At 35.7% G+C, this 27239-nt stretch overlaps 1 protein-coding gene across 2 annotated transcripts in view; it reads left to right on the plus strand.

Annotated features, from left to right (window-relative positions):
- chm (lysine acetyltransferase chameau) overlaps positions 1 to 27239 on the plus strand; it is a 459651-nt gene that overhangs the window by 35984 nt on the left and 396428 nt on the right. For both annotated transcript variants that reach the window (XM_081759086.1, XM_081759085.1), the window contains exons 4-5: positions 5324 to 5556; positions 22735 to 23016. In XM_081759086.1, coding sequence (XP_081615212.1) covers positions 5324 to 5556; positions 22735 to 23016 — 515 coding nt within the window. The remainder of the gene's footprint in view (positions 1 to 5323; positions 5557 to 22734; positions 23017 to 27239) is intronic.

The following is a 27239-nucleotide window of genomic DNA, read 5'->3' on the forward strand; positions in this document are numbered from 1 at the left end:
TATTGTATTCCAGATTCAGGAATTTTGACTCACAAGTAGTATTTGTAGTAAGAAAGTAAGCTTTATGTATTTAAACAATAAAAAAGGAGGCCATTGAACAGCTATGTGGATAGTGCAAATCGATGAAAAAATTATTTTTTCTAAACGTAATTGTAAATGACAATGTTCTCGGAGCAGGGAAAATTTACTTACTTAGTCATGGAAGTTCAGGGAAATTAATACCAGAATTTCAATGTGAATCCTGTTATTGATCTTTATGTCGAATTTGTTGCTAAGCACTTGTTGCATTAGTTTAGACTTTTTTTTTTTTTTTTTTTTTTTTTTTTTTTTTTTTTTTTTTTTTTGCTAACGAGGCGATATTGTCCGCAAATCTCAACGTGTGTATTTTCTGTCCATGAACAAGTCATTGCAATGCATTTTTTAAGAAATCGCTATTGGGTATCCAGGCACAAAACTACCCTTGACACATATCAAAATTCAGACGCACAGAGATCCTTTTCAAGTGGATTTTTGTATAGTATACACTTTTTGAATGATGAATTGATGACATACAAAATGACATATTTGTGAGACGTGCTAACCGTTTCATTTCCGATTAAACACATCGTCATTAATACAGGAGTTGACATTTTCTATTTTACATTTTGGCTCAGATCCACTTTCCGATCGGTACTTGAAGATAAAACCGTACTGTGCCATCATAATTGGATATTTTCCTTTACTTATTTATTTATTTTTATATCCATATTTTTAAGTTGGATATAATCAGGCCAAGGACAAACAAACCAAATTACGAATGCATGAGCGTAGCTTAGGAATAGCTGAAAGCTAATCTCAACAGGCCTCTAAAATAATGACTTCAAAATTATGTATGTATAATCAATGCACTCAATATAACGCAACCTAAGCAAAAAATCCAGAAATTGTTTTATCTAAGTTTATAACTTAATATGCGTAGCATCAAATGAATATCAACAACATAGTGGATAGTAGATCAGTATGATGGTAGGATGTGTGAAAAAATCACGTTATGGTAAAGAATAAAAGGTAATCTGGCTTTAAAGGAAAAATTGTCTGTGATCGCTTCTTCTCTATAAAACGGAAGTGGATTCTAGGAAACTCGATATTCAATTGAGCTCCTTCGTGGCAAAGCGGTTAGCGTACGCGTCTTTTGCGTGGGAGATCCTGGTCCGATTGCCGGCGGTAGGTCATGTGGTTCGGATTCCACGTGAATCAGTAGGTCCACTCCTCATATAGCCTAGCTGCTGAAAGGGACGTTAAACTCAGGATCAAATCAAATCGATATTCAATTGTCTCCAGAAAACATCCAAACATCAAAACAACACAAACATGACAAGCGAAACTAATTCTGTCGCTCTAGTTCGTTCTTATTTACCACGACTTCCTCTTCAATAGACAGGTTAGCTTAGCCTCAAATACGTTTTAACGGGTAGGCGTAAGTTATAGATGACAGACGACTATCCTGGCTTTGACTTCACTTAGCTACATTAATCATTCGACGTGAGATATTTTCATTAAGAAGCCACCGGCGTCAACCAGCAGCTCCTTCTTGCTCTATATTTCGCCGTTTTCGATCTAAGGTTGCCAGGTCAGAAACAACTGGCTGGCAGCGCAAAGTGTTCCCCGAAGGTGTAAAAGTTTTATTCACAATATTTTATCAGAAATAATGTCTTAATTGTAACGAACCAAAACAGTGTTGTAAGCTAAAGATAAGTAAAAATTCAATTTCATAAAAATTAAATATCCAAATAGTACCGTAAGAGGAGGTTACTTTGCACACGATTTAAGGTATTTTAAAGAAAATCGCATGTAACTTAGAAACGTAATGATTTAGAACACTGTATTTTAAGCATACGATAGCTAGATATGTGTGGAAAACATTCGTATAAGTTCATTAGTAAACATTCAGTATGATCATAGTTATTGAGATATAAACTTTGGTTCAAAGTCACCCCGTAGTTGGGGTTACTTTGCACAACATACAAAAAAGTGTGTTAACATACGAATATAACGTTTCTGTACAATATTTTCCCTTCAGTATTTATACATTTTACTTTCTACACAAAACTGCATACACTTTACAAATATTGATATTAGAATGATGGTACTAGTATGGATACTTACAAGTAAACCTTACGTTTGGGTGAATCGAGTTGCTGACTGAGACACATATGAGAAAGTAGTACTAAATGTGGTCAGTATTTCAGTAAAGTTATAGGTGCGAAGCTCCAGGGGTTTAGGAGATACAGCTACCAGAACATCACATGGAAGTACAGAATAGTATTCATACAGTTGGAGGTAAAAGCCCTTTAAGACCTCTTTTAACGACAAAAGGTGAATAACAAATATATGGGTACATATTAGGACTAGGGGGAAGTCATATAGTAAGGGTATACCTGACGGCGGCCATCTTGAAATCCGCCATTTTGAATTAAGGTTAAGTTTTTAAAATAGGAATAGGGTCATGTGATACATGATTTAAGGCGCAAATTTACTCAGAAGAACAATGGTGACGTTAATTTTGATTTACGCGCATTTGGTAAAAAGTTACAGGGATATTAAATATTGTTGCAGCATATGTATTAGTCCTTTACTCCACTTTGTAAATTTTGTGTTAATGATAATAATTAAATAAAAAGCAGGTGGATAAATATTAGGTCTATGGTAAGAGTTGCCTTGATGGCGGTCATGTTCAAATCCGCCATTTTGAATCAGACAAAAGTTTTAAACAAAACGCATAACAGTAACACCTTATTAATAGCAAATTTCACCATAAATCCAAGGGTATAACCATTTTTGCTTATCATTAACGAGCACAGAGGTAAATGGGAATAGAGTAATGCAGGATAGATGACTTCTGGCTAGAAGTTAATCAGAAATACAATGGTGGCGTTACAATGTTAGTTGTTTGATGCTATACTTGCACGCCATTTCGTTGTTTTTCTTGTATGCTGTTCACATCTATTTCTCGCTCGCTCTTGTCCTCACTGTACTATTGCTCACCTTGTCTGTGCCACGCACACACGACAACATCAATATTAATCCACCTGCTTTTTATTTAATAATTATCAGTAACACAAAATTTACAAGGTTGGGTAAAGGACTAATACATATGCTGCAACAATATTTAATTTCCTTGTAACTTTTTACCAATTGCGCGTAAATCAAAATTAACGTCACCATTGTTCTTCTGAGTAAATTTGCGCCTTAAATCATGTATCACATGACCCTATTCCTATTTTAAAAACTTAACCTTAATTCAAAATGGCGGATTTCAAGATGGCCGCCGTCAGGTATACCCTTACTATATGACTTCCCCCTAGTCCTAATATGTACCCATATATTTGTTATTCACCTTTTGTCGTTAAAAGAGGTCTTAAAGGGCTTTTACCTCCAACTGTATGAATACTATTCTGTACTTCCATGTGATGTTCTGGTAGCTGTATCTCCTAAACCCCTGGAGCTTCGCACCTATAACTTCACTGAAATACTGACCACATTTAGTACTACTTTCTCATATGTGTCTCAGTCAGCAACTCGATTCACCCAAACGTAAGGTTTACTTGTTAGTATAAATTCCCAATATTTGTGAAGAAAATTATGTATTATGTAGGAGCTAAATTCTAATAGTTCATCACATGTCCCACACAAATGCCAACTCAGGAACAGAAAAAAAAAAAAAAAACGTTAACTGATTTGCCTGGGTTATTCCTTATGCACAAGAATATAATCCCAACCGTAATTAGTGGAAGATTTACGAGGTTTGAGACTTTCAGTCTGAAGTTCACTCAAATTGCATGATTTCTTTTTCAAAAAATCTAATGCTAATCATTTCTATGCGTATAAGCTGCAAGCCTTTCCAAAAGTTTAGTTATATATATATATATAACGAAGCCTTTGTGGGTGAAGCCCCACTCAAACTACTCTTCTGGATCCGCCACTGTTCATAATTTATTTTCCAACAAGAAATTCATTCGGCATCTACCTAAATAGGAAATTTACCTAAATTTAGAATGCAGAAGGTTCCAGTGGTAATAATTTCCTATCTAAGAGGTATTTTTGACGTGTGCAAAGTAACCTCGATTAGAGGCTGAAACCGCCTTCTTCCAGTTTTACTTTTTTAATGACTTTAAAACGTTTCACATTTCAATTTCAACTATTGCATCAAAGTCTCATTACATACAGTAGTATTCTACGAAACTGACTTAACTTTGACGGAAATTCTTGTGGGTGATACCTTTCAAATTTTGTCGGCCTTTACAGTGACTGCTTTCCATACCTCTACAACAAGGAGCCCTCCCGATAATTATAACTGACGTTAACCGCCAAAATTATAGCCAAAATACAGTTAGGTGTTCCATCTTACGGTGGCAGTTGAAACTTCTTCTTTACTGTTTATGGTTTTGCCGACAGAAGACTGTGAAACTCTTTTCATATTTTGTGCAAAGTAACCCCCGGTGTGCAAAGTAATCCCGTCTTACGGTATGTTGTTTTATTCTGTTATTTTGCGATGCAATGAAATGCAATGCAATGCAAGCTTTAAGTTTTACGTCCCACGGTTATGCCGGCTAGGCTAAAGGAGACGGTGAAGATGAGAAATGAATGAAATGGTGGAATGAAGAAAGTGGGAAGAAACGGGAGATCCCGGAGAAAGCCCACGAGCACGGTGTTTGTCCACCACAAAGTCCACACGGCACGAGCTGGGATCTATTCTGTTATTTTCTCTCAGAGACTATTCAAACCGTTACATGTGAGAGTTCGGCTTTAACCTTTCTAATTCTTTAGTCGGTATGTTAACTTTCTCTGTATTCGAGTAGAATGAAAGTGCTAGCATCTCGAGATAGATAAATGAGTACGCGAAACGAAGGAAAGGGAAAAATCTGAAATTTCAAGAATGAAGCTCTCCAATTTTATACCTATTAACAGAATACAAGCTGATACCTATAGTCACAAAATCAAAGTATATTGAAGTAATTTTAAATTTACAGTAATTCAAGTAATTTATTGTTTAAGTACTCTTCCAATAATTTGAAGATTTGTGAATTGCACTGGATATCCAAACTGTTAAGCCTGGGTATCCAAGTGCTGGGCCTGGGTATCCATTTGGATACAAAAAGGTAGCTTAAAAAAATGCCCTGAGTCATTGATCAAATCATATATTACTTACTTTTTTTTTTCATTCATTCATTATCGATGTATGAAAACTCATTCTATCCACAATTTGCGTGGATAACATTTAAAATATAATTTTGTTACAACTGTATTTTTGATTTATAATTAATGTGTTCTTTTATTTTAATAGAGAGTAAAGTGAATAAAACTCCTGTGAAAAAGCCTGCTCCGCGCGCCACTCCAAGAAAGACAAAGAGTCGTCCAGCAAATAACAATGAGGTTACGCCCCCTCCAATAGTTGAAGAGAGGAAATGTCCATTGTCTGGCTGTGATTCCAATGGTCATTTAGGAGGCAAGTGGGACAAGCACTTCACAATAGAAGCCTGCCCTATGTATCACAACAAGACAGCTACTGAGTGCAAGGTATTTTTTTTTTCAGGTTTTTATTTCTTGTTGTTGAAAGCAGACACTTGTTAAACACATTTTTAAATATGTACTGTGAGACTGGGTGAGGTCATTTATTCTGGACGCCCAGTTTTTTATTCGAAGAATAGGCATATATTAAAACGATGGTCGGAACTGAATTTTACATCAGCATGTTTGGTCAGTTCCCTATAGTATATGAAATAAATTCATTGCTAACATCATTATGTCTGGTGCATAAATATAATGAATTGAATTATACAGCCAATGAGAATTTCAATATTGGTTTTCAGCTATTGAAACTGTCGTATGTGTCAACAAGTTTTCGAAAAAGTTTTCAAATCAAATTATAACCTAACCAATATACGGTACGCAGAAACCGATAGAATTCTTTAGAATGAACATTAATTTGTAGAAATTATAAGCAATATTTTTTATTAATTACTAATGGAGCTTTTTATTTATTTTTTTAAGTTCCAGTTGTGGAATAATGTGGTGAACACTGTTTTCTATACCCTGGTCAAATTTTAAAGATCCCGAATCTAATGAGCGATGGTTCATTTCACAGTGTGGTTAAGATAATGATAAATTCTATACATGTAAGAGGAAAGAATATTCTTCATTGACATTTAGCTTTGTGTAAAATTGATTCCCTGGAGAATGTGATATATTCAAAATTGTTCATGATGTCAGCGACCGATAAAATTGTATACTAAGGCAATCCGCGATTGTCAGTTGTGCATGATCTGGCAACTTTAACTATTGTCGAAGTCGCATATACGAATCAATCCATTCTAAATCCTCAATTTCACATTAAATGGTCGCTGACAAAATTTATTATTTTTTTTATATTTTTGTACGCAAAGTTGTACTATATGTAGAGAACAGAGAATAACCACTAATTCATTTTCTAAATGTTCATTTCGATGGGTATCTGGACAAAGGTGATAAGTCCATGATTGCATTTTTTTTCAGGAAACAAAAAACAAATTTCAAATCATCTCATAAATCAGAGATTCATGTAAAACTTAGTTTTTATTAATGGAATATTAACTTGAGGTTCTTTTATTTTTATGTAACGTGCTATAAAGTGTGTACTGATCGTTATTTTCAAAATAAATTCGTTTTCAGCGATTAATGATGGACATATCACTATAGCTTAGATCAATCAATTATAGACAAAAGGTATAAGTCCTGATAAGCAGTCCTTTGCAATGCAACATTATGAAAGTTTTCTCACAAACAAAAATTTTCTTCTTAGACAAACAATAATAGAGATTCCAAAATTACGACTACAACTTACATGGTATCCCACAAATCCCTTAACATAGACCATTTGAGTAACTATTGACTATATATAATAATAATAATAATAATAATAATAATAAAAAAAAAAGATAAGCGGGCAAAGTTACTGTAAATTATGGCTTTTTAGTCTAAACTCTTAGAAGTTTTCAAATTGAAGCAACCGTATAGCGCCCAATGTACACATGTACAGCGCCCAATAGTAAAGGAAAATGCAACATAGCCACATCTTTGCCCACAAAGACATTTAAAGAAGGGCATTTTGAAGTCGGAAATGGACAGATAACCACATCGTATCCTAAGCACGATTAACCAATTTCGGGCATTATGATGTCGAAAGTGGGCAGATTACCACACTCTACCCTCACAACGATTAAGCAATTATCTAACGAAGGAAATTATGTGTAGTACGTTACTTACAATTTTACAGAACAATCATAGAGTGAGTGATTGAATTAAATATAGGTAGGCGAATATGTTAAAAATAAGCGTAACTCCGCCTACCCTACCCTATGTTCCGCCTATCCTCTACAAATTTTGGCTTCATTCTGCCTAGTGTTTTAGATATAGGGGTTGGCGGTCTGTTCTTTAGTTCGATGTCTGTGATTACCCAGTACTAACATGGGAGATAATGAACGTTCCCCGGGTTTGTGGAAAACGGCCTTTGAGTAGGGTATTAGGTTAGGCTATAAGCAGTATATAAAATATACGGGAGAAATTAAATAACAGAAACTCTAAAATTGTTATAAAAAGAGTATAACTATTTTTAAGCAATTTGAGCGAGAGAAATTGATATTGTGTAGAGAGAACACTGTGAAAAGTTTACATAGGCCTGCATAACCTAACCAGGTCACACTAACCAAGATTTTCAAGCTGGAATTTTACGGTATTATTGCTGACCAGAAGTTTAGTGTCGTCCTCACCTGATCCTTTTCTAACATTAATTTGTCCGTGATTTTCTGGCAATCAAAACTTTTAGTAGCAGTTTTGGATAACAAGTGTGACGATCAGTGGTTAAATGCCACTCAATGATGCAAATGGAGCAAGTTTGGCATTCCTACCATGGAGCCAACGCTTGCAACCAATGAAGGTTCAGTTTTTTTTTTTTTTTTTTTTTTTTTCTTTTTTTTTTTAAGGAACCAAAGTTTGAGGCCTTAGGAGGTTAGAGCAGACGGCACCTCCAGCTTGAAACTTGCGAGGGTAATGGAACTCCTGTAGCAAATCTGAACTATTGACAAACTCCGGAATTAACCAGCTTGATTGCCAAACTCTTCTGAATAAACTAGGGTTGCAGGCGTAAACATTACAGTAGGAATGGCAAACTTGCCCATAGCAACGATCCTAACCAACTTAACCTAAGTTACTCGCTTTCGTTCGCTACCTTTCGCTCGGAATTATTGTGCGTTAAAAGCTAAATGAAACATAAATCCGTATTAAGAAAAGCTCCAAACAACAAGAAAATTGCGAAAATGTACTTAATCTTATAATTTCAGCAGCAGGTAACTACAACTTCTTAGTGCAGAAACAAGACGTACCATCAGTTGCTTCAATTTTTTCTTCTCTAAGTACTTCCTGTAATATGTATTCATTGTCTAACATGTTTACCACATATTTCTCAGGTTCACCGTTATTTTCTAGTTTTCTAGGATCTGACTATCGGTTAATTCTTCACGGAACGACATACTTCTTCCACCAACACAACGCACTCCTAACAACGTAAAACTCAGAACACCTTTCTGTCTTCTACAATCGTCAACAGAAGTTATGTCCTAACAAACAAATGACTAGTACTAAATGTCTTCAGAAACACAGAGGTGAAATATCCACATAAATGGACTTATCACTCCTGTTTTAAGAAAAAACATAAGTAATATGTCCATATAAATGGACTTATCACTTTCGCTCACAGCATATCGTGATTCCAAAACAATCGCCTTTGTTTTTTGCCAATAACGTCGTTATTACGTATTTGCATCTACAACCAGTGCTCACAAATGAAAAAGCACTTCAGACATTATCCGTATCAGTCATAACCTGATTTTCGAAAAAAATTGGACATATCACCTTTGTCCAGATACCCATCGATTTCTTTCTTTAGCGGTCATTTCATACAGGCACTTTAGAAAGATCTGCGGTAAATGTCGTAGTTCAGTTATTTTCGAAGAAACTGATGTAAAACAAAAGACATTGAAGACGAATTACATGTACATTTTATGTCCAGTTCATATTTAAGCCTACTACACTACAAATACTTGAAAAAACTTGTCGAAAGTTGAAGTTTGAAAAACGCAAATTGTCATTTTTGAAATTAAAAATAAAAAAAAAATAGATTCGCCGTTATTGTTTTGATTCCATGAGAGGAGAATGACGGGTGACGAAAGTCGAATGTAATAATTGCACTTAGGTGCACCAAAAATACTCAGACGATCGATCTGAAATTTAGTACACAGATGAAGACTAAGAAGTGCCAGATTTTTTTTTCTTTTTCTTGTTTACTTCTCTGCTGGTTTAATTCAGTTTTACAAAAGCTTTTAACACACACACACACACACATACTTTTTTTCAAATAAATGTAGAGGAGAAAGAGAACTGTTTCTTCTGTATTCAAATACCTTCCAGAAGTATTCTTTCAACCCTCACGAATGATTCTTTCTTTTCTGTATGGAGGCGAGGAAGAACATTTTCTTTTGAAAGGATATTTAGGGTGTATATTTTAGTACACAAGAAGCAATCCTTCTTCACGTTCATACCCAGTTGAAGAAGATACTCGTGAGTGTTGAAAAGTTTTGACGAAATGAAACAAAATAGCAGAGAGGGGGGGAAAAAGTTACAGAAAATAGGTTTTCTTCATTCTGCAATTATTCTATATTAGTTTTATCATACTAATTAGCATACACAAAATGTGTTGAAATACTTACTATTCTGAATGCATTCGTGTTGGGGAAAAATCTGATTAGTAAATTTATACTACTATCCATTTCTTTCGAAAAAGAAGGAACTCTTCGTAGCGTCATTACTTCTTATTATTACTTGATAATTTATATTTTTAGTAATTCCACTTTATATTATTTTATTGTTTTTCAACTCTCCAATCACCTTTCAAATCCGACATCCTCTGCTCCACAAATATGGGCTCCATTGTAGTGATTATGAATTTCTCGAAGCACCGATCTGAAGCCCTACAGCAACTTTTTAGCTGGATCTATTATAGTCTAGCACCTCAGTATTATTTTGTCTAATATTCAATTTTATCCAGCCAACCAGTCTCCTTGAGGAGATACCTGAAATCATCTTAGACGTTATGTCTAAAACACCCAAAACTTATATACCTGAATCTAGCTTCTGTGTCCTTGAAAAATTCCATAATATACATCATGAACTTTAAAAGCCCAACACCCAATTCCTAATGCAACTAACCTAGTTTCCTCTAACAAGTCTTCGCATTTGCAAATAACACTATCTTTATTTTCCTATTTTGGATCTACGAACAACCGTCATTGGAACTATTCCTACAATTCCTAAACAAGTTCTTAGTAAAATCCACTTTATTCTCTCCAACCATGCCGTCAAGTTCCAAGATATGGATGTCAGACTTGAGAACGAACGCCTCGAGACCGACATGCATGTCAAACTTACCAACCTCATCCTCACTTCACCAAACGTTCGACAACCGATACCTTGATTGCTTGGGGAATCCGTATCTGTTCTACCTCATCGTCTCTCAACACCTACTTCAGGATCGGCATTGCAAACCTGGGTTTGATTTTCGGCGGGAAGTCGTGTATTTCTGATCCTGTTCACGTCTGATGCCTCGCTGCTGAACAGGACTGCTAAATCCAGAATCAACCAATCTACCTCAAGATCTCTCGGCAGCACTCTCCAACCGGTCATACCATCTTATATTCAACCTGATTATTTGTTTGGATTAGACTTTAGCGTCTCTTGCAACACTAAGGCTATATGAGACGGACTTACAGCTGAACGTGGGATTCGAAAACATAAACTCCCGCTGAGAAACAAACTCAAATCTCTTGCAAGATGCATACGCTAAGGGATGCATACGCTATATTCGACTCATCAATGCGTAGTTTTGTTTCGTCGAATCTGAGTTACATCGTTAAATGCAACCATTGTCCAGTCTTCTAAGTCGAAAAAACAGTTAACTTTTGTTTCGAGCCGTGCTTATATCCGTGCACTTATATCCCTGCTGCGCTTAAATTCCCTGTTTACTTTGCGTGTTCTAAATCCTAGATACACAACGCATTCCCGCATTTCAATAGTAGATTCAACCGCAGAAAGAAATAGGAAAATACCGTTTTATCTGCAAATCTCCTTCCTGGTATTAATAATGTATGATATCCATCTCACCACACTCGCATCGTTTCCAAAAGCCCTATTTTATCTTGTTACTATTTTTTAAAAATGTTATTAATACTTTCCTTACATTTTTATATTATATCTCATTATTGTCATTATATTTTGATTATAACTTCATAATCGTTTTATTAATTTATGTGTTACATCATTTAGTGATTTAGTGTTATATTTATATAAACATCTCTCTCTCTCTCTCTCTCTCTCTCTCTATATATATATATATATATATATATATATATATATATATATATATATATACAGGGTGTTTAATAAGTAATGGTCATAAATTAAACCGTAGATAGTACACGCCAAAACTAACAAAAAAGTCTTAGTAAACATGTGTCCGCAAACGCTTCGTAACGGAGATAGGGGCTATCGAAAGTGTGGGAAAGTGAAGTTTAGAGGCGAATCGGAGTACATCGCTTCAGTACAGTACTCCACTTAGAATGATTACTATGACACTCTAAACGAATAATTCGGTTGAGTTCTTTATGGCTCCTTTCTGCCAAACCATTCGAAGACGGGGAATAACTAGACGTTAATACGGATTTCATATTATGCTCCTTACAATAGTCCTGCCAGAGGCGCGAGATAAACTGTGAACCTTTATCCGAGACAATAGCATTAGGATAAGGGAACAAATAAAAATAATTCTTTTCCAACACTGAAATTATACCTTTAACATGAGCAGTCTTTAAAGGAAAGAAACAAACAAACCTAGAATAAACATCAATAATAGATAAAATATAATAATAACCATTACTAACTGGGAGCCTCCCAACGAGATCTACCGCTAGGCGGTCGTGAGGTCGACTAGCTTCTATATGAATTTCTTCTTTAAGTATTACCTGATTGGCGAACTTTGTCTCAGCACAATCAAGACAATCTCTAATATACTGTCGAATTGACAGTCTTTTTTTCTTCCAATAAAATAAAGAACGACATAAAGACATACATTTCCTAGCTCCAAAATGACCACTTGAATGGACTATTCCAATTATTTCTTTTATTAACTCTTGAGGAATAACCAAAAGCCATTGGTTCGAATTCCTATGCTTGAAATATAGCAAACCTTGATAACAAGTGACATGTTCCGAGGAACTATCCAATAAAGACCTTAACTTAATACAGAAGTCGTCATGCTTCTGCTTTTCCCTGACTTTCTCCAGGTTGAAAAGAGACGAATCTTGAACAGACAAGAAATTGACATGATACTCTTCTAACTTCGAAGGCACTTCCGGTGGATTTCTACTCAATGTATCCGCGACAAAATTCAGACTCCCAGGACAATGCTCGAAGACAAGGTCAAACCTTTGTAATTTAAGAAGCATACGAGTCGTCCTAGTATCTAAGTTCTTCATAGAAAAAGAATGAGTGACTGCAGCATTATCCGTATGGATATACGCAGTTCTTCCAAGAATATATTGTGAAAAACGTTCACACAAAAATAAAACAGAGAGCAATTCCAACTGAAAAGAAGACAATGAAAGTTCGTGAGGTTTAACTCTACGACTAGCGTAGGCGATGACATTTGGATGATCAGACCCATCAGGGTACTGTGCCAGAAAACCAGCCAAATTCTCAGAACAAGCATCCGAATGGATGTGAAATGGCAAATTGAAATCTGGTTGTCCCAACGCAGGTGGATTACTGACGATTTCCCGCAATTTATAAAAGAGATCCAAAACTTCAGGAGTGAGTTTGTACTTAACATCCTTCTTAATAAGATCGTACAACGGAGAAGTAAGAGTCGAATAATTGGGAATGAACCGCTGTCGCCATCCCGATAATCCTAGAAATTGACGCATCTTTTTCTTGGTTTTCGGGATGGGATAGAAACGGATTGGCTCATTATGACGTGGGTCAACTTTAACAGTCTGACCACTAATGATATGTCCCAAGAAGTTCACTTCCGTCAGAAGGAAACGACACTTCCGGAAATTCAGGGAAAAATTCCCACGTTCAAAAATTTCGAACACACGCTCCAGATGGGCGAAGTGTTCGTCTAGAGAAATGCTAGATATTAAAATATCGTCCAGAAACAAAGTGACAAAATCTTTAGTACTTTGATCGAAGTAACTATGCATGACGCTCTGGAAAATAGCGGGCGCACTCTTGATTCCTTGAGGTAAGACCATCATTACGTATTGTCGCCCTTTATAAACAAAACTCGTACAGGGGTATGACGAAGGATGGAGACCTACGCCATAGTATCCTGACGAACAGTCAAACTTCGAAAAGTATTGCGCTTTCGCTACACGGTTCAATATATCACCTATTGGTTCCACCTGAGCCTTAGGAGCTCGGACACGGTGGTTCAGTAGGCGAAAATCAATTACAGGTCTAACAGCACCAGACGCCTTGCGAACACAATGCATGGGGTTCCGGTACGGTGAGGTCTGTTCACGGGCTATGCCTAATTCAATCCATTTTTGTAATTCTGCCTCAAATTCCATTTCCATGGATTTTGGCACAGAATAACACGGTCCTACGACAGGTTCTTCGTCAGTTAATTCTATCTTGTACAAGGGCGTTCGTATCCTACGAGGATACTCGCAGAAAATATTACGATATCGGAGTAACAAATTATATAAACGTTGCTTAACGTTAGTATCTAAATCTTCTCGAGATGAGATATAATTCTGAATTTCAGTATCTGAAAGGTTAGATTCAGGAACTATATGCACATCTGACGCAGAAAAGGTAACTGGATTTTCTACTGAAGGAGGAACCTCTAAAATGTTGACATCAGAACACAAAAGTTCAGAAGGAAGCGATTCCTGCTCATCGGATGGCCATTCAATCCTCCCGATCTCAACCTTGTTCGAAGACAAAGCTACTATAAGAATACTAGGTTGATTAGTCGGAATTACGACATGACTACCAGCATTATCACGCAATCGGATTTCTTTCCTCTCCCTGTCGATAACAGCTTTGAATTTGTCTAAAAATGGACAACCCAAAATAAGATCTGTTCGAAGATATTTTATAACAAACAATGGAATATCAAATAAATGACCCTGAATATTTAAACTAAATATCTGGACACCTTGAACCGAAAACTTCTCTGTACCAGCAAAGGCACCTAACGACAAACCAGTATATGGTCGTAATTTAGCGGATGAAAATTTTAATTTTAACTGCTTCCAAATATTCCAGTCCAAAAGGCATAAATCTGATCCACAGTCAATAGTACAGGTTAATTGGACTCCGCCAATGTTTCCTTTGACAACAGGGGAGGAAGAAAAATAATAATCGGGCTTTTCTTTTTCTTCATCCTCCTCAACTACAAAGTTTACGTTAAATGATATGACATTATTACTCTCGTTATTATTTACATCTCCAGATAATGACTCCACCAAGACATTGTGAGTTTTGACGTTAGTTTCCGAATCATTATCTACGGGGACTGGAGAAATACAGCAGTCGTTTCCCCCCGTGTTCGGAAAAGACTGCAACCTTAGTTTTCCGAAGTAGATGAAGGTTGATCTTCCCTTGGATTGGAAGATGCTTCATCTCGTCTCCTATCATTATTTTGATATCTTCCGTTACGTCCTCGATTTCTTCCACGATAACGATTTCTACCATTTCCTCGATATCGATTATTATACTGATAATTATTACCATTATTGTTATTGTTATTGTTATTCCTATTTTCAGTCTGAGCATAGCTTAAAAATTCAGTTTGACAGCTACTGTCAACATGTTCTGAATTACGATTAATGATTTTAGCTTGCTTAGCGAACACTTTCTTTGTCGGAGGCCTAACTTCATGTATAGAAGTATCCTCAATCCCAGATAATAACGCTACTTTACTCATTAATTCATCAACACTATTATACTGCTGAACGGACAGCAAACGCATGTCCCTAGGCGGTAAACAATTCAAAATTAATTCCACAAGTTCCGAAGTACTCGGGGTTTCGCATATATTATAATAACTTTCAACTACAAACCAAACGTATTCTAACAATGAAGCAAACTTCGTCTTATCATAGCGCAAAGATTGCAACGACTTCTTCTGTGCACGCTCTATCTGAGGCGAACAATACTGATTCTTAAAAAGACGCACAAAATCTTGATAAGTTTTGATTTCGGGAGCTACTGAGCTATACCAAGCAAACGCGGCTCGCACCATACAATGTTCTACGACCCGTAGTTTGTCTCCATCAGTAAGTGAATACATACTTAAACATTTCTCAAGATCCCTCAAAAACTTCCTTGGGGTTCCAGGTTTGATATCCCCAGAATACGAAGGAAAAGATTGTAAATCTTTCTGCTTAATTGCAAAAGGCAATGAATGCGGTGCTATACCACTAAAGGGGGCAACACTGTTTCGCGATACCGGATTATTCGGCACAATAGCAGTGTGAAAAACACTAGGATCATAACTAGGCTTTAAATAGCTAGTATTAAACACTGGTGGGCTATTCCCAACATGAGAAGTGATCCCCCTCGACATTGACCATGTGACAGTGTCAGTAGTACGAGTACTATTACTTACATTATTGTTGTAATAAACAGAAGAATTAACATTTGGAAAAACATTTAAAGCACTAGCGATTACTTTAGTTTCAATAGGACTAGCCGGAAACTCATATTTAATATCAGGTTCTGATTGCACAAACACAGGTTTACTCAAATAACTAACAGAACTAGTAACAGACGCATTGCATTCAGCAGACATACTAACAATAGTATTAACAGGCAAATTATCCCTTGACTCAGAAAACGACACAAGAGAATTTTCACTTGTACAAGGACGTTTACAAGGGACACCTTCTTTACTCAGGCTCCCACACTCAACTGACGTAAATTTCGGTTTCTGCAATTTATCCACTTTATTAGTTAGAGTTAACACTTCAGAGAAAAGCTTAGATTGACTAGTATTACACCCTTCTAGTTCAATTTTCACTTCCTCATTTTCATTTTCAAGTTTCTTTATTCTATCAAAAACAACCTTTAATGCTTTATGATGAGATTCAGCCTCGTTTTCAATAGAATCAACACGAGATTCAACAGACTCAATACACAACTTATTATTATCAACTTCCGTTTTCACAGTATCTAACTGCGCTTGCAAATCTTTTTGATTAACAGTGAGAGAACTACAAAGATTTTCTACACTACCTATTCTTTCATCAATTTTGTTAATTGTAGTGGAGAGGCTATGTACATTTTCAACAATGCACTCCTGAACTCTAGCATTGTTAGCTTCAGCTTTTTCATTACTTTCCTTTATTTTATTATTGATATCAGCGTTACTTTCTGCTATCTTACTTTCTATTTTGCTATTAATATTAGCATTACTTTCTTTTATCTTGCTTTCTATCTTACTCAATACAAGAGCAAACATTTCAGCGAGTTCACTCACCTGCTCCGTCCCTTTTTCGCTTCCTTGCGGGGACTTAGGCGAAGAAAAATGCTTGGGAGGTGATTCATTCTCACGCTCCGACGCTTCAGGAGAAACATGCACGTCGCATTTAGGACAAACCCAAACAAAAGAATCTGAGCTAACAGCTTCGAAAACACTAGAAGTATCCTTTAACTTAACACAAACAAAATGTGACCATTCGTGACACCTGTCACAAGATATAGCACGTTTCTTATCAGAATCAATTTGTTCCGCGGCAGCAAGAGGTTCACTACAACAAACGCAAATAATATCATCTCCATTAGGAGGAAGATTCCTCGACTCAGCCGACATTCTTACTTACTGACTTATAAGTCTAATAAACATAAACATATGTGAGCTCTATCCAGTATATCTCATCAACACCAACGCGACAGTCCGTATCACTCGTTTCTTCCCGCATGACACGACAAAAATAGTGTAACATTTTAGACAATAAAATAATCCTACAGCTGGGTTCGCCATCTTGAAAAGCGCTAATTACGCTAGTTCGATTCTATGGCTGGGTAGCTAAACTTGAAAAGCGCTACCTTGCGTCTTATATTACCTTGAATTTGTATCCGTAGCTGACATTAAGGAAACGAAGGAAAAGAAAGAAAGAAAAAAAAAAACATTGGGTCGCCGTTATTCCTTCTTACACTATAATTTATAGACCAGTAAACACAACGCTACTTACTCCAGATTCTTGTAAACTACTTGCGTTGTCAATGCTAAGGAAAAGACGAGGAAAAGAAAGAAAAAAAATCATTTAGGATAACACCATATTTCTTGCATCTCTGTTTATTTAACTTTCCTTGTAATAAACGCATAACAAAAGACTCTCATTGACATTTATGATCGTGGATAGCTAGATTCAGAAAAAAAAACTTTATATTCCGTTTAAGTTTCTCAACCCTTTTAACGCCAACACCACTCAAAGGTAAATAACAATATAAATTAAGCCACACTGTACTAACAGTAAGAGAGTTGTTTACATTTCTAGACCATAGCACAAAATCCTTGGTAGGCTACTTCACCAAAGGAAATTTACCAATTACATTACCACTCGTGAACATCTCGTTGCAGAGAGAGAGAGAGACCTACGGCTGCGTCGATTAACCTTCCCCCTTTTAGCACATAACTTCTCCACTTCACCCGCATCCAACTGCTAAGAGGGCATTTCCCTCGACATTTACTATTAGCAGCGGCGGTAATAACATTAAACTCTGTAGCACATTATGGGGAACACAAAACCAGCCAGTAAAATTAGACTCGACTTCTGACACTCCCGCATTGAAGTACGAGTGGTATCGTACACCCACCGTCTTAACGTGCCTCACTGATCTAGTGAGCAACATCACAATCAAACGTAACAGAACAACTCGAGAATGCAAACTTGGGGTGCGGCGACTTAATGCTTAGATTGTAGATTATATAGATATACATATGTATATAGTTATTGATAAACAATACGGAATGCCCGCTGCTAGACAGACGTAAACTAGCCATCGCTAATCAATCTTTAACTTATCAAATAGAATACCTGAGAGAAGAGACAATACGGAATGCCTATTGCTAACATACATGTGCTAGATGGCAGCTAGTAATATATTATACATCTAGACAACTCTAAGAGATGATTTTTATTCAGAGCAAGAGAGAAACGGCTTTGATATCAGACTACCCCGCTGGCGTATGATTCAACTTACTGGATAGAGACTCACTCTCGTTTACTCGGACATATTACGGACAAAACTCATTTCGGACAATATTATGGACATTGTAAACTGACTCGGATAATATATATATATATATGTATACACCAAGAAAACTGAGAATTATTGAACGTATATTATTGTTTGTTCATAAGTAATCTGTAGTAAGATAATGAACACACGAAGACATTGATATGACGTTAGATATTATATTCAAAACAATTTGGACAACTATAAATGGTGGACAATTTCTTCCGCAACTTCCCGGATGATACCAGTTTCTTCACAAGACGGAATAAAAAGAAATAGACATATTTACCTAGTAGACAGTTACCAAAGCTCACCCGACCGTGGTTTCACTTTACGAATAGGGACACTGTGGAAACACTGTGAAACAGCACTCCAGGGTGGCGACCGGTCCTGATGACTCCTCCAACATCTCACCATGTGTACAGCCATAACTTCGGCGTGGATTGATCACACGACGACCCCTCCTGGGTTAATAGCAAAAGCATACGTTCTGCTACTATCTCCACCAGGTAGACAAACAATCACTGCAAAGCTGCTGCAATGTTCATCCTCACAACAGCGACCACAGTTAGACACATTAAATTCCGGAGAGGCAGGCTGAGCTGACAACAAGTAATATAGGACGAAGTCCCTTGCCAAGAAAATGTAGTAAAGGTGGACGGAAATTCACCACGTCAAGAGAAGGAGGCCATACATCAATCGAGTTCAGTCCCGGAGACAGCACAAAAGGGATTTCTGAACTTCAGCTTTCATCACATTAACAGTTAGGAAATATCTAACCAATCTCAGCCATACTTCAAAACGCACAGGTCGAATATTTGAGTAAGTTCTCTTGTGATTCTTGTTTATACCCGCTAGCCTAGCATACCGTTCAACTTAAACAGCTTCTTTAAATATTTATATTAAAGAACAGCCACTCACTGCATAGTTCACTGTAAATTAATATCCAAAAATATGGACAATCGTGCTTCTCACCACACCATGGCCATGTTCGCAGTTCGTAGTACAAAGAAAAGGTGAACCAGAGGGGGCTCTCCGCAGCCCTCTCACTTCCGGATTGGTCATTCCATACTACGCATCAAAGCGTAGAATGGAAATAACAGATTTTATAACAAAACAAATATAACTAAAGGAGAATAAAAATTATATAAACGAGCATTTATATATGCAGATTCATAATAATCCTTCCGTTTTACATGAAACACAAAATTTTAAATTATTTCAAACGATCCGAGCTACTCTCAAAAGCCGCTCAACGCAAACCATAGACATACAAAGGAAAGTAGCATACTACATCTACACGCACTAGTCCAATTGTCAACCATCTTGAATCCTTCATGAGAGTTGAGAATTGAGAAAATATAATAAGAAATAATATTAACTGAGAGCTGATTGAACATTTCCGCAAATATTCTCTTTGAGAAAATGTAACGCTCAAAGAGGAACGTTACAATAGATTAACCAAAGGTGAGGTGATGATAGGAATGCTGACAGAAAACAATTTGTTGTTTTTATTGATTAAGAAATTACATGTGTTAAAGGAATTAACCAACAGCAAGAAAACTTTCTTGTAAGAAAAGTAAATGAACTTAAAAAAAAAAAAAAAGAAAAAGAAAAGTGATTTAACTTTAAATAAACGATAATGCTTTTAACTGCATAAAATTTTAAAATAAAATGTTTCAAAGTTTAAAATAAAATAATGCTTTATTATGTGTTTCAATACACATATCTTCACAATAGTGTTCCGCGAAAGTATTTTATTATTTGCTATTCACGGCTTTGGCGCTAGAAACCCGGGTTAGATTCGAGATGGGAACTAAAGTAGTTCGAATTCTACGTTAAGCTGTAAGCAGTATACTCTGGATAGTGAAGATGACATTAAATTTGAAACAAACTATATTTCTTTCCAGTTTTATGTAAGACTGGCCTTTTCAAGGTACTATTTACTATCAAATATGTGATTGTAAAGGTCTGAGACAACAGTGGTTTTCACCACGAATATATATATATATATATATATATATATATATATATATATATATATATATATATATATATATATATATACAGGGTGAATGGTAACTACGTGGACAAACTTGGACAGGTGATAGTACATCTAAAAAGAAGCAAAAAAGTCCTAGTGAGCATGGGGGAAATTCCGTCCCGTTTTAGGAGTGACAGAGTGTCGAAAGCGTGGGAACATGAACTTCAGAAGTCAACAGCTTAAAAACAATACATCGTAGAGAGTGCGGTTAAAAGCGTCACTTAGAAAGCCATATCACTCTATTGAAAAATGCACGTTTGAAAACGCAGCTACGTGTGCGCACGGGATTAACAACTTGTGACACTTCTTTCCTTTACAGCATGTCCGGGAATCCCTCCGTTCCTTTGGGGAATCCCATTAATTAATTAATTAATTTGAGATTGTGTGTTTTATGTTGCGTTTTGTGCCTATAGATTTTACTGTGCACTCGATAGAAACTTCGGTTGACATTTCAAGTTCTTCGTAATAATTGTCACTCCATTAGGGATTTTTGAACATTCTTGCTGGAACTTGGGTATGCAATACACTTTTTTCTTTCTTTTTTCTCACAAGTGAAAGTTCCTTAATTCTTGAATGATTACGGGACAATTAATTCTGATTGTTTGCTTTCCTGTTATTAGTTTTACTTTTGTCCGTTTTGCAGACAATTTCTAATTTCCTTTTAATAACTATTGTTTTAGCCAACTAATATTAAGAGATTAATTTCTGGATTTGTATTATTGCAGTAAGAAGAACATTATACGAGCGTTCCTCGTAATAATCTTATTTTTCTCTTTCGTAGCTCTAAGCTGGAATTCATTGAACTTTACGATTGCTTATTAGGATCACACAAATGGAACCTGCATGATTATGCTGTTAGTACGTTCATCCGTTTGTCCGTTACTTCACACGATAACTCTTGAACGACTACGAATTTTTGAATTTTGTTTTCTTTGCAATAGATAGCTAGAGTAATTATCTCGACCAGATCCATGAATTCCTTCGTGGCTATATGAAAGCGTATGCGCTCTTGGCGTGGGAGACCAGGGTTCGGTTCCCGGTGGGAGCGTATGTGGTTCGGACCTCGCGTTAAATTGTAGGTCCATGTCTCACATAGTCTTACTGCTGACGGGACGCTAAACGGAAATCCAATCCAGTCTGCCGGATTCCTGTTAACATCATCACAGGTAACGGCGACTTACATCCGTCCGTTATTCCACACAATAACTCTTGGGTGAAAACTTTTTTTTTTCAAAAGACAGTTAGACTGATTATGTCGGCCGAGTTCGTTAATGAAGTCAATTCGTTAACATCTTTCCGAATTCTTCATGATAACTCGTGAACGAAACCGATTTGTTTATATTTATTTATTTATTTAATTTATTTTTGCAGTAGATAGCTGGAGCGATTATGTCGGCCGATTTCATTAATGGCGTCAATCCATCAACATCTTCACTGATGACGCTGTCCATCCATATCACATTTTCTGCTATTGAAAATGATGTTAAATTTTAGAATGCTAAAAGTTATATATTGCGCCGTTAGATACCAGCAAACGTTCTGCAGCGGTTGATATCTACCGGACGAAATTCAAACTTGTAGGCGTGATCCTTTTTACTGTCTGTAGCTGAGAGTTTCTCTTATAATTGATTAGAAGTGTGTACTTTATAATTTTATAATTGCCTCAATAGATTTTAACTTTCATAGAATCTTAATTTCTCGTCTTTGTGCTTTTTCTTTATAAGTATTGTCGCTTACTGCCATCAAAATGATCGAGAAAAGCATATCCTTCTTTTATTTAACTGCAAGAAAAAGAAACAACAAGTACTGTATTTTATGTTTCACGTATCTTCTGTCCTTATCTTTTCATTGTTAGGCGGCAATATATTTTAATTTCAGAGTTCATAATGAATTAGCTCTAAATACCGCTCATCAATATCAGATACGATGTATATATTGAATATTATATTTTAATTACATAACTAGTACTACTTACATAATCACACATATATTTTTGCTCCAGAAGAATGAAAGTCTCAACTGTATCTTTTGTTTCTATTCCAGTCTTGTATGTGACATTTTGTAATACTTTCAGACACTATATATATATATATATCCAGTAATCATGTGATGTAATAATTTCACGTATATTAATCAGTCTATTTTCTCAGTCTATATTTTTAATGATGGCTGTAGATATTTTTGAAATGCCATCAAATAAAAATGAAATAATGTTGATATAATTTCGTCGGACAATCCTATCTTAATTTTTGACACGAGTGTGTATATTTTGGTTTGAATAATCCTATCTCGCATCTATTTTTCTTTTTTTAAAGGAAGCATATATAGAAAGGAAGAAAAAAGAGGAGGAACGAAAGAAAGCCATGGCATCGTTAAATAAAAAATCTCCGAAACCTCATCTTACACTTGATCAACGACATTACCAGATGAAAGTGAAGGAGTGGCGAATGAAGTCAGAGAGGAAAGATTACAAGAATAGCGATGAAACCGACAGTACTTCGGATGAAAAGGATAAAGAGCCAAAACTCTCCAGCATCGTTCCTGATTATGATCTCAAACTCTTTCAAGAAGCTCAGGCTGCTGCTAGCGAAAGAATAGTATGTAGAAGGATCTTAAACTACTTGTTTTTGCTTTTGTACTTATGTAGTGCAGTGTATAAAGGGTGATTATATTAAAGTCCCAGTTTCAAAATGCTGTATAAAAAAAGAAGAAGGAAAAAAATATGGTCAAAATGACTTCAAATGTGAACTAAACATATTTGAAGAAGGGGAAACGATATAGCATAAGAAAGAAACAAGTTCCAATGCGTATTAATAGATAACGCTTTAATAATCGATAATTAAAAATCGAATGTTCTTTTTATGCGGTTTTTGGCCCAAGGACAATTAAAAACCGAATCATTATGTGCTGTTATGCTGTTTTTGGCCTAAGGATAATTGAAAACCGTTTTTGTGACCTTGCCGTGGTGGATGGGCTTTCCACTAACAATGCCACAACTGTTGGAAGACTGGGAAGTTCATTCTTTCCGTCACAGAAAACCGAAACAATCCTGCACATTGAGCACTACAGTTGGTTTAATGTGCAACTCATGTCAAAGCCGTCGTATTTCGATTCAAAATATTACTTGTAGCCGAATCCATGTTTATTATGCTGTTGCAGCGCCATCTATTGATACACTTTGGAACTTTTTTTTTCTTTGTTGTACCATATCGTTTCTCCCTTCTTCAAGTATGTTCGGTTCAAATTTGAAGTCATTCTGACGTGGTTCTTTTATTACAGCATTTTTAAAAGTGGGACTTTAATTATAATCACTCTGTATTTAAACGTCAGTTCAGTCACACATGTAATGTAACTAAAAAGAAAGTAATATTTATTTTAATAATAATATAATTTGGGTAATTTAGTATGTAAATAAAATATTAATGGATAATTCGTTAAAGGAATATTAATTGATAATTTTATTGGTCTATAAGCGTTAAGAATTTACTACAATGTTAAATCACAAAAAATATCTGAACTGAACGAACTATAAAACCTTCCAAAACAATTTTAAAAAAACTGTCATCAAAGAGCCCTTTAACTATAATAATGCAAGATGAATATAACACAGATTGTCTTTTGATTAAAGAGATATCGTGCAACTAACATTCTGTCAAGAATTCATGAGGCAAATAGCAATCACAAACTTCGTCTTCTCCTTCCATGTCAGAACTCCATCTGTGACAGATTCAACACTATATGTAGTGCAAGATTCGAATTCCAATTAGAATGCTGACTATTGTTTTTGCTAGAGTATTTTTATATACCACAATTTTTGTTGATTTTAACTAACTCTATGGCCTATAGAACCCGAAGGTTCAATACTGCACTGCATTCACAAAAATTCTCCGCTGACTTTCGTCCTTAACTAACTAAATCTAGTTTCTACTTTGCATTCCTATCTCTGCTAAATCCATGTTAATATTGTCCTTCCATCTGCACCTAGGTCTTCCTAATTGCCTTTTTTGATTGGGTTTCCTGTTAAAATTTGGAATCATTTCTACTTCATTCCGTTCTGGCTACATGATCTGCCCACCTGAGCCTCTTAGATTTAATAACCCTGACAATGTTAGGTAAACGGTATAGATTATACAGTTTCTTGTTGTAAAGTTTCTTCCATTCTCCATTCCGGTCCCTCTTGGACGCGAATATTCGCCTGAGAATTTTATTTTCAAATAGTTTCAGCGTGTATTCTTCTCCCAATACTTTCATTTAATCTTCTTTCAGTTTTCACCTATGCAAAATTTGTATTTTCGAAGCTTAATTACTCCATGGGTTTTCCTAATAATTTATCGCTTTTACTATCAAAACTACAAACCTTCCTATCGAAGATGCGAGCGTTTTGCTCGACTGAAAAATTAGTTTTTCCCAAGGTTGATTATATATTATTTCCAACTTATTCAAGAATGTTACGAACAACCTTTTTCTCTGTCGTCGTCTCTGCCATTTTCTGCTTCCGTTTTGTCATTTAGATTTTCTTTTTCTTTTCTTTTCTTTTCTTTTTTTTTTAACTTTATTATTATCCATCAATATTAAGATGTATCTCGCAGAGATTGGAATACAAAGTAGAAACTGGATGCAGTTAGCTAAGGATAGAAGTTAGTGGAGAGCTTTTGTGAACGCGGCATTAAACCTCCGGGTTCCATAGGCCATAGAGTTAGTTATCAGTTAGGTCACACACACAAAAGAGCAAAGTGTAACTCCCATAATATCGAATTTTATTAAAGCAAGACATTTTATTGACTTAATAAGGAAGGAAAAAAATCTCGTCCAGTCCGGACTCTTGCTAACAATTCAGCTTACAATAGGTAACACTTTTGAGTGAGTAATGAGAGTAGATGACTTTTAGTTGAGTGATGTCAGCAAATTGACTTCACTTGCCGTTGTTTGTGGCTGTTTATAGTAGAGGACCTGTCGACTGAAACAGCACTTCCGTTGCTTCATGGTGCTGAGTTAACACCGAATATTCTGCTCTATCGAGAATCGAACGCGAGTCTACATACACTAATCATTTGACTACATTGGAGCACGGTGCTGTGTAATGACCGAATAACTAATGTATGTTCTTTCGGTGCGCTGGTCCCGGATTCGATTCTCGGTAGGAATACTTACTTGGATACAAACCGGAGTAATGATCATAAGGAGTAGTTGTCTCATATAGCCTCGGTGCTGAAACAGTACGTTCAATCAATCAATCAATGCAAGGTGGTATGGTTTTACCTTTCACATAAGTCTCGTGTTCTGCAACTGCCTAAATCTCTTATGAAAGTTGCAGTAGTAAGAAATGAAATTTTATTTATTATTATTAATAATAATAAATAGAAAAGCATAGAAATGAGAATTCCGAGAAAAAATCTTGGTTCAATAAATGTATATTATTTTCCAAAAATTAGTATAAAATCTTATTTATTTGATTTAATTATTTATTGCTAGAATTAAGAAAAAAGGTGTAAGAACTGAATTTTCAGAATGAAGGACACATTTAATCCAAATTCATATATTTTCAAAATAAAATAATATACTGTACATTAACTTTCCCTTACCCAAAAGTTACATTGATGACTTTTCCATTTTTGTATACTCACAGTCTTTCTTTTTTTTATATTTTTAATTGTTCAGCACAAAAATTTTCGGTACCTTAGTACTGGTACCTTTCCTTCAAACTTATTGCTTGGTAATTATTAGGATAAGTATGCATTAGGTTAGTAACTATGGACGCACTATAAGCTACAGTAAATACCTTAAAAGTAAATGTGATATAATGCGGCTTCCATTTTTTTCCTTCCTGATCCATGTTTTCTACTTTGTAATGAATCGCACACATAATATACACTCTGTAAAGAAAAAATAGCGACGCTTGCTCGGAAATGGTTTTCGCAACATACTTTAATCAATATGATTTTTTACATGAATTCCTGATAATATTACAATGCATATTCCTAATGAGCAGTTCATTCTTAATACTTGCGCCAGAGTTTCAGGCTTTTGACATGAATTTAATGAATTTATATGCAAATATAAGTAGCTATGTGTGTTTTGAGTAAAATCGTTTATAGGAAGAGTTATACATAAAACTTTAAAAGATCAACAACAATAGCAGAAAACAAGAAATGGAATTCCTTGAGGGTACGACATATTGTGTGCAAACATCGGGATGTGCGACACTCCAAACTAGTATTTTGTATGTGCACCATGGGCTTTCCGCAGTGCATCGAATCATCGGAACCCTTTGATAACAAGGCTATTGCAAAATGCAACTTCGATATCACGGAATAACACCCGGATTATCTGTTCCTTGAATTCCATTCTATTTGAGATAGTTGTCTATTGAATCTTCTACTCATATTGATCCACAAATTTTCAACTGGATTCATGTCGGCTGAGTTTGTAGGCCACATGAGCCTCTAAATAGTCATATTCTTGAACCACGTATTAACGATTTTCGCTCGGTGACATGAAGCATTAGCGTCCTGGAAAAGGGAGTAGTCCAAATTTTCTTCAGAAAAGTAATCTTTAGCTGTTGTAAGAACTTTTCGTACCAGAATTTGAAGATATTTTTGTGCATCAAACAATCCTTCACATATATCCGTCGTTCTGACGTCTTTAACGGTGAACCATACCCATACCATCACTCAGTAACTGAATATTTGCATCTCTTAAACAAAATCCTTGTCAAGTTCCTTGCTTGTTCATATCCACAACTTCACACGACCATCGTTTCCCACTATTCTAAACTTCTTTTCAACGAAGGAAACGACGTGCTTTCAGTTGTCATAAAACC

Source organism: Thermobia domestica, chromosome 5 (genome assembly GCF_964235325.1).
Source record: "Thermobia domestica chromosome 5, izTheDome1.hap1.1, whole genome shotgun sequence".
In the NCBI taxonomy this organism is placed as follows: Eukaryota; Metazoa; Arthropoda; class Insecta; order Zygentoma; family Lepismatidae; genus Thermobia; species Thermobia domestica.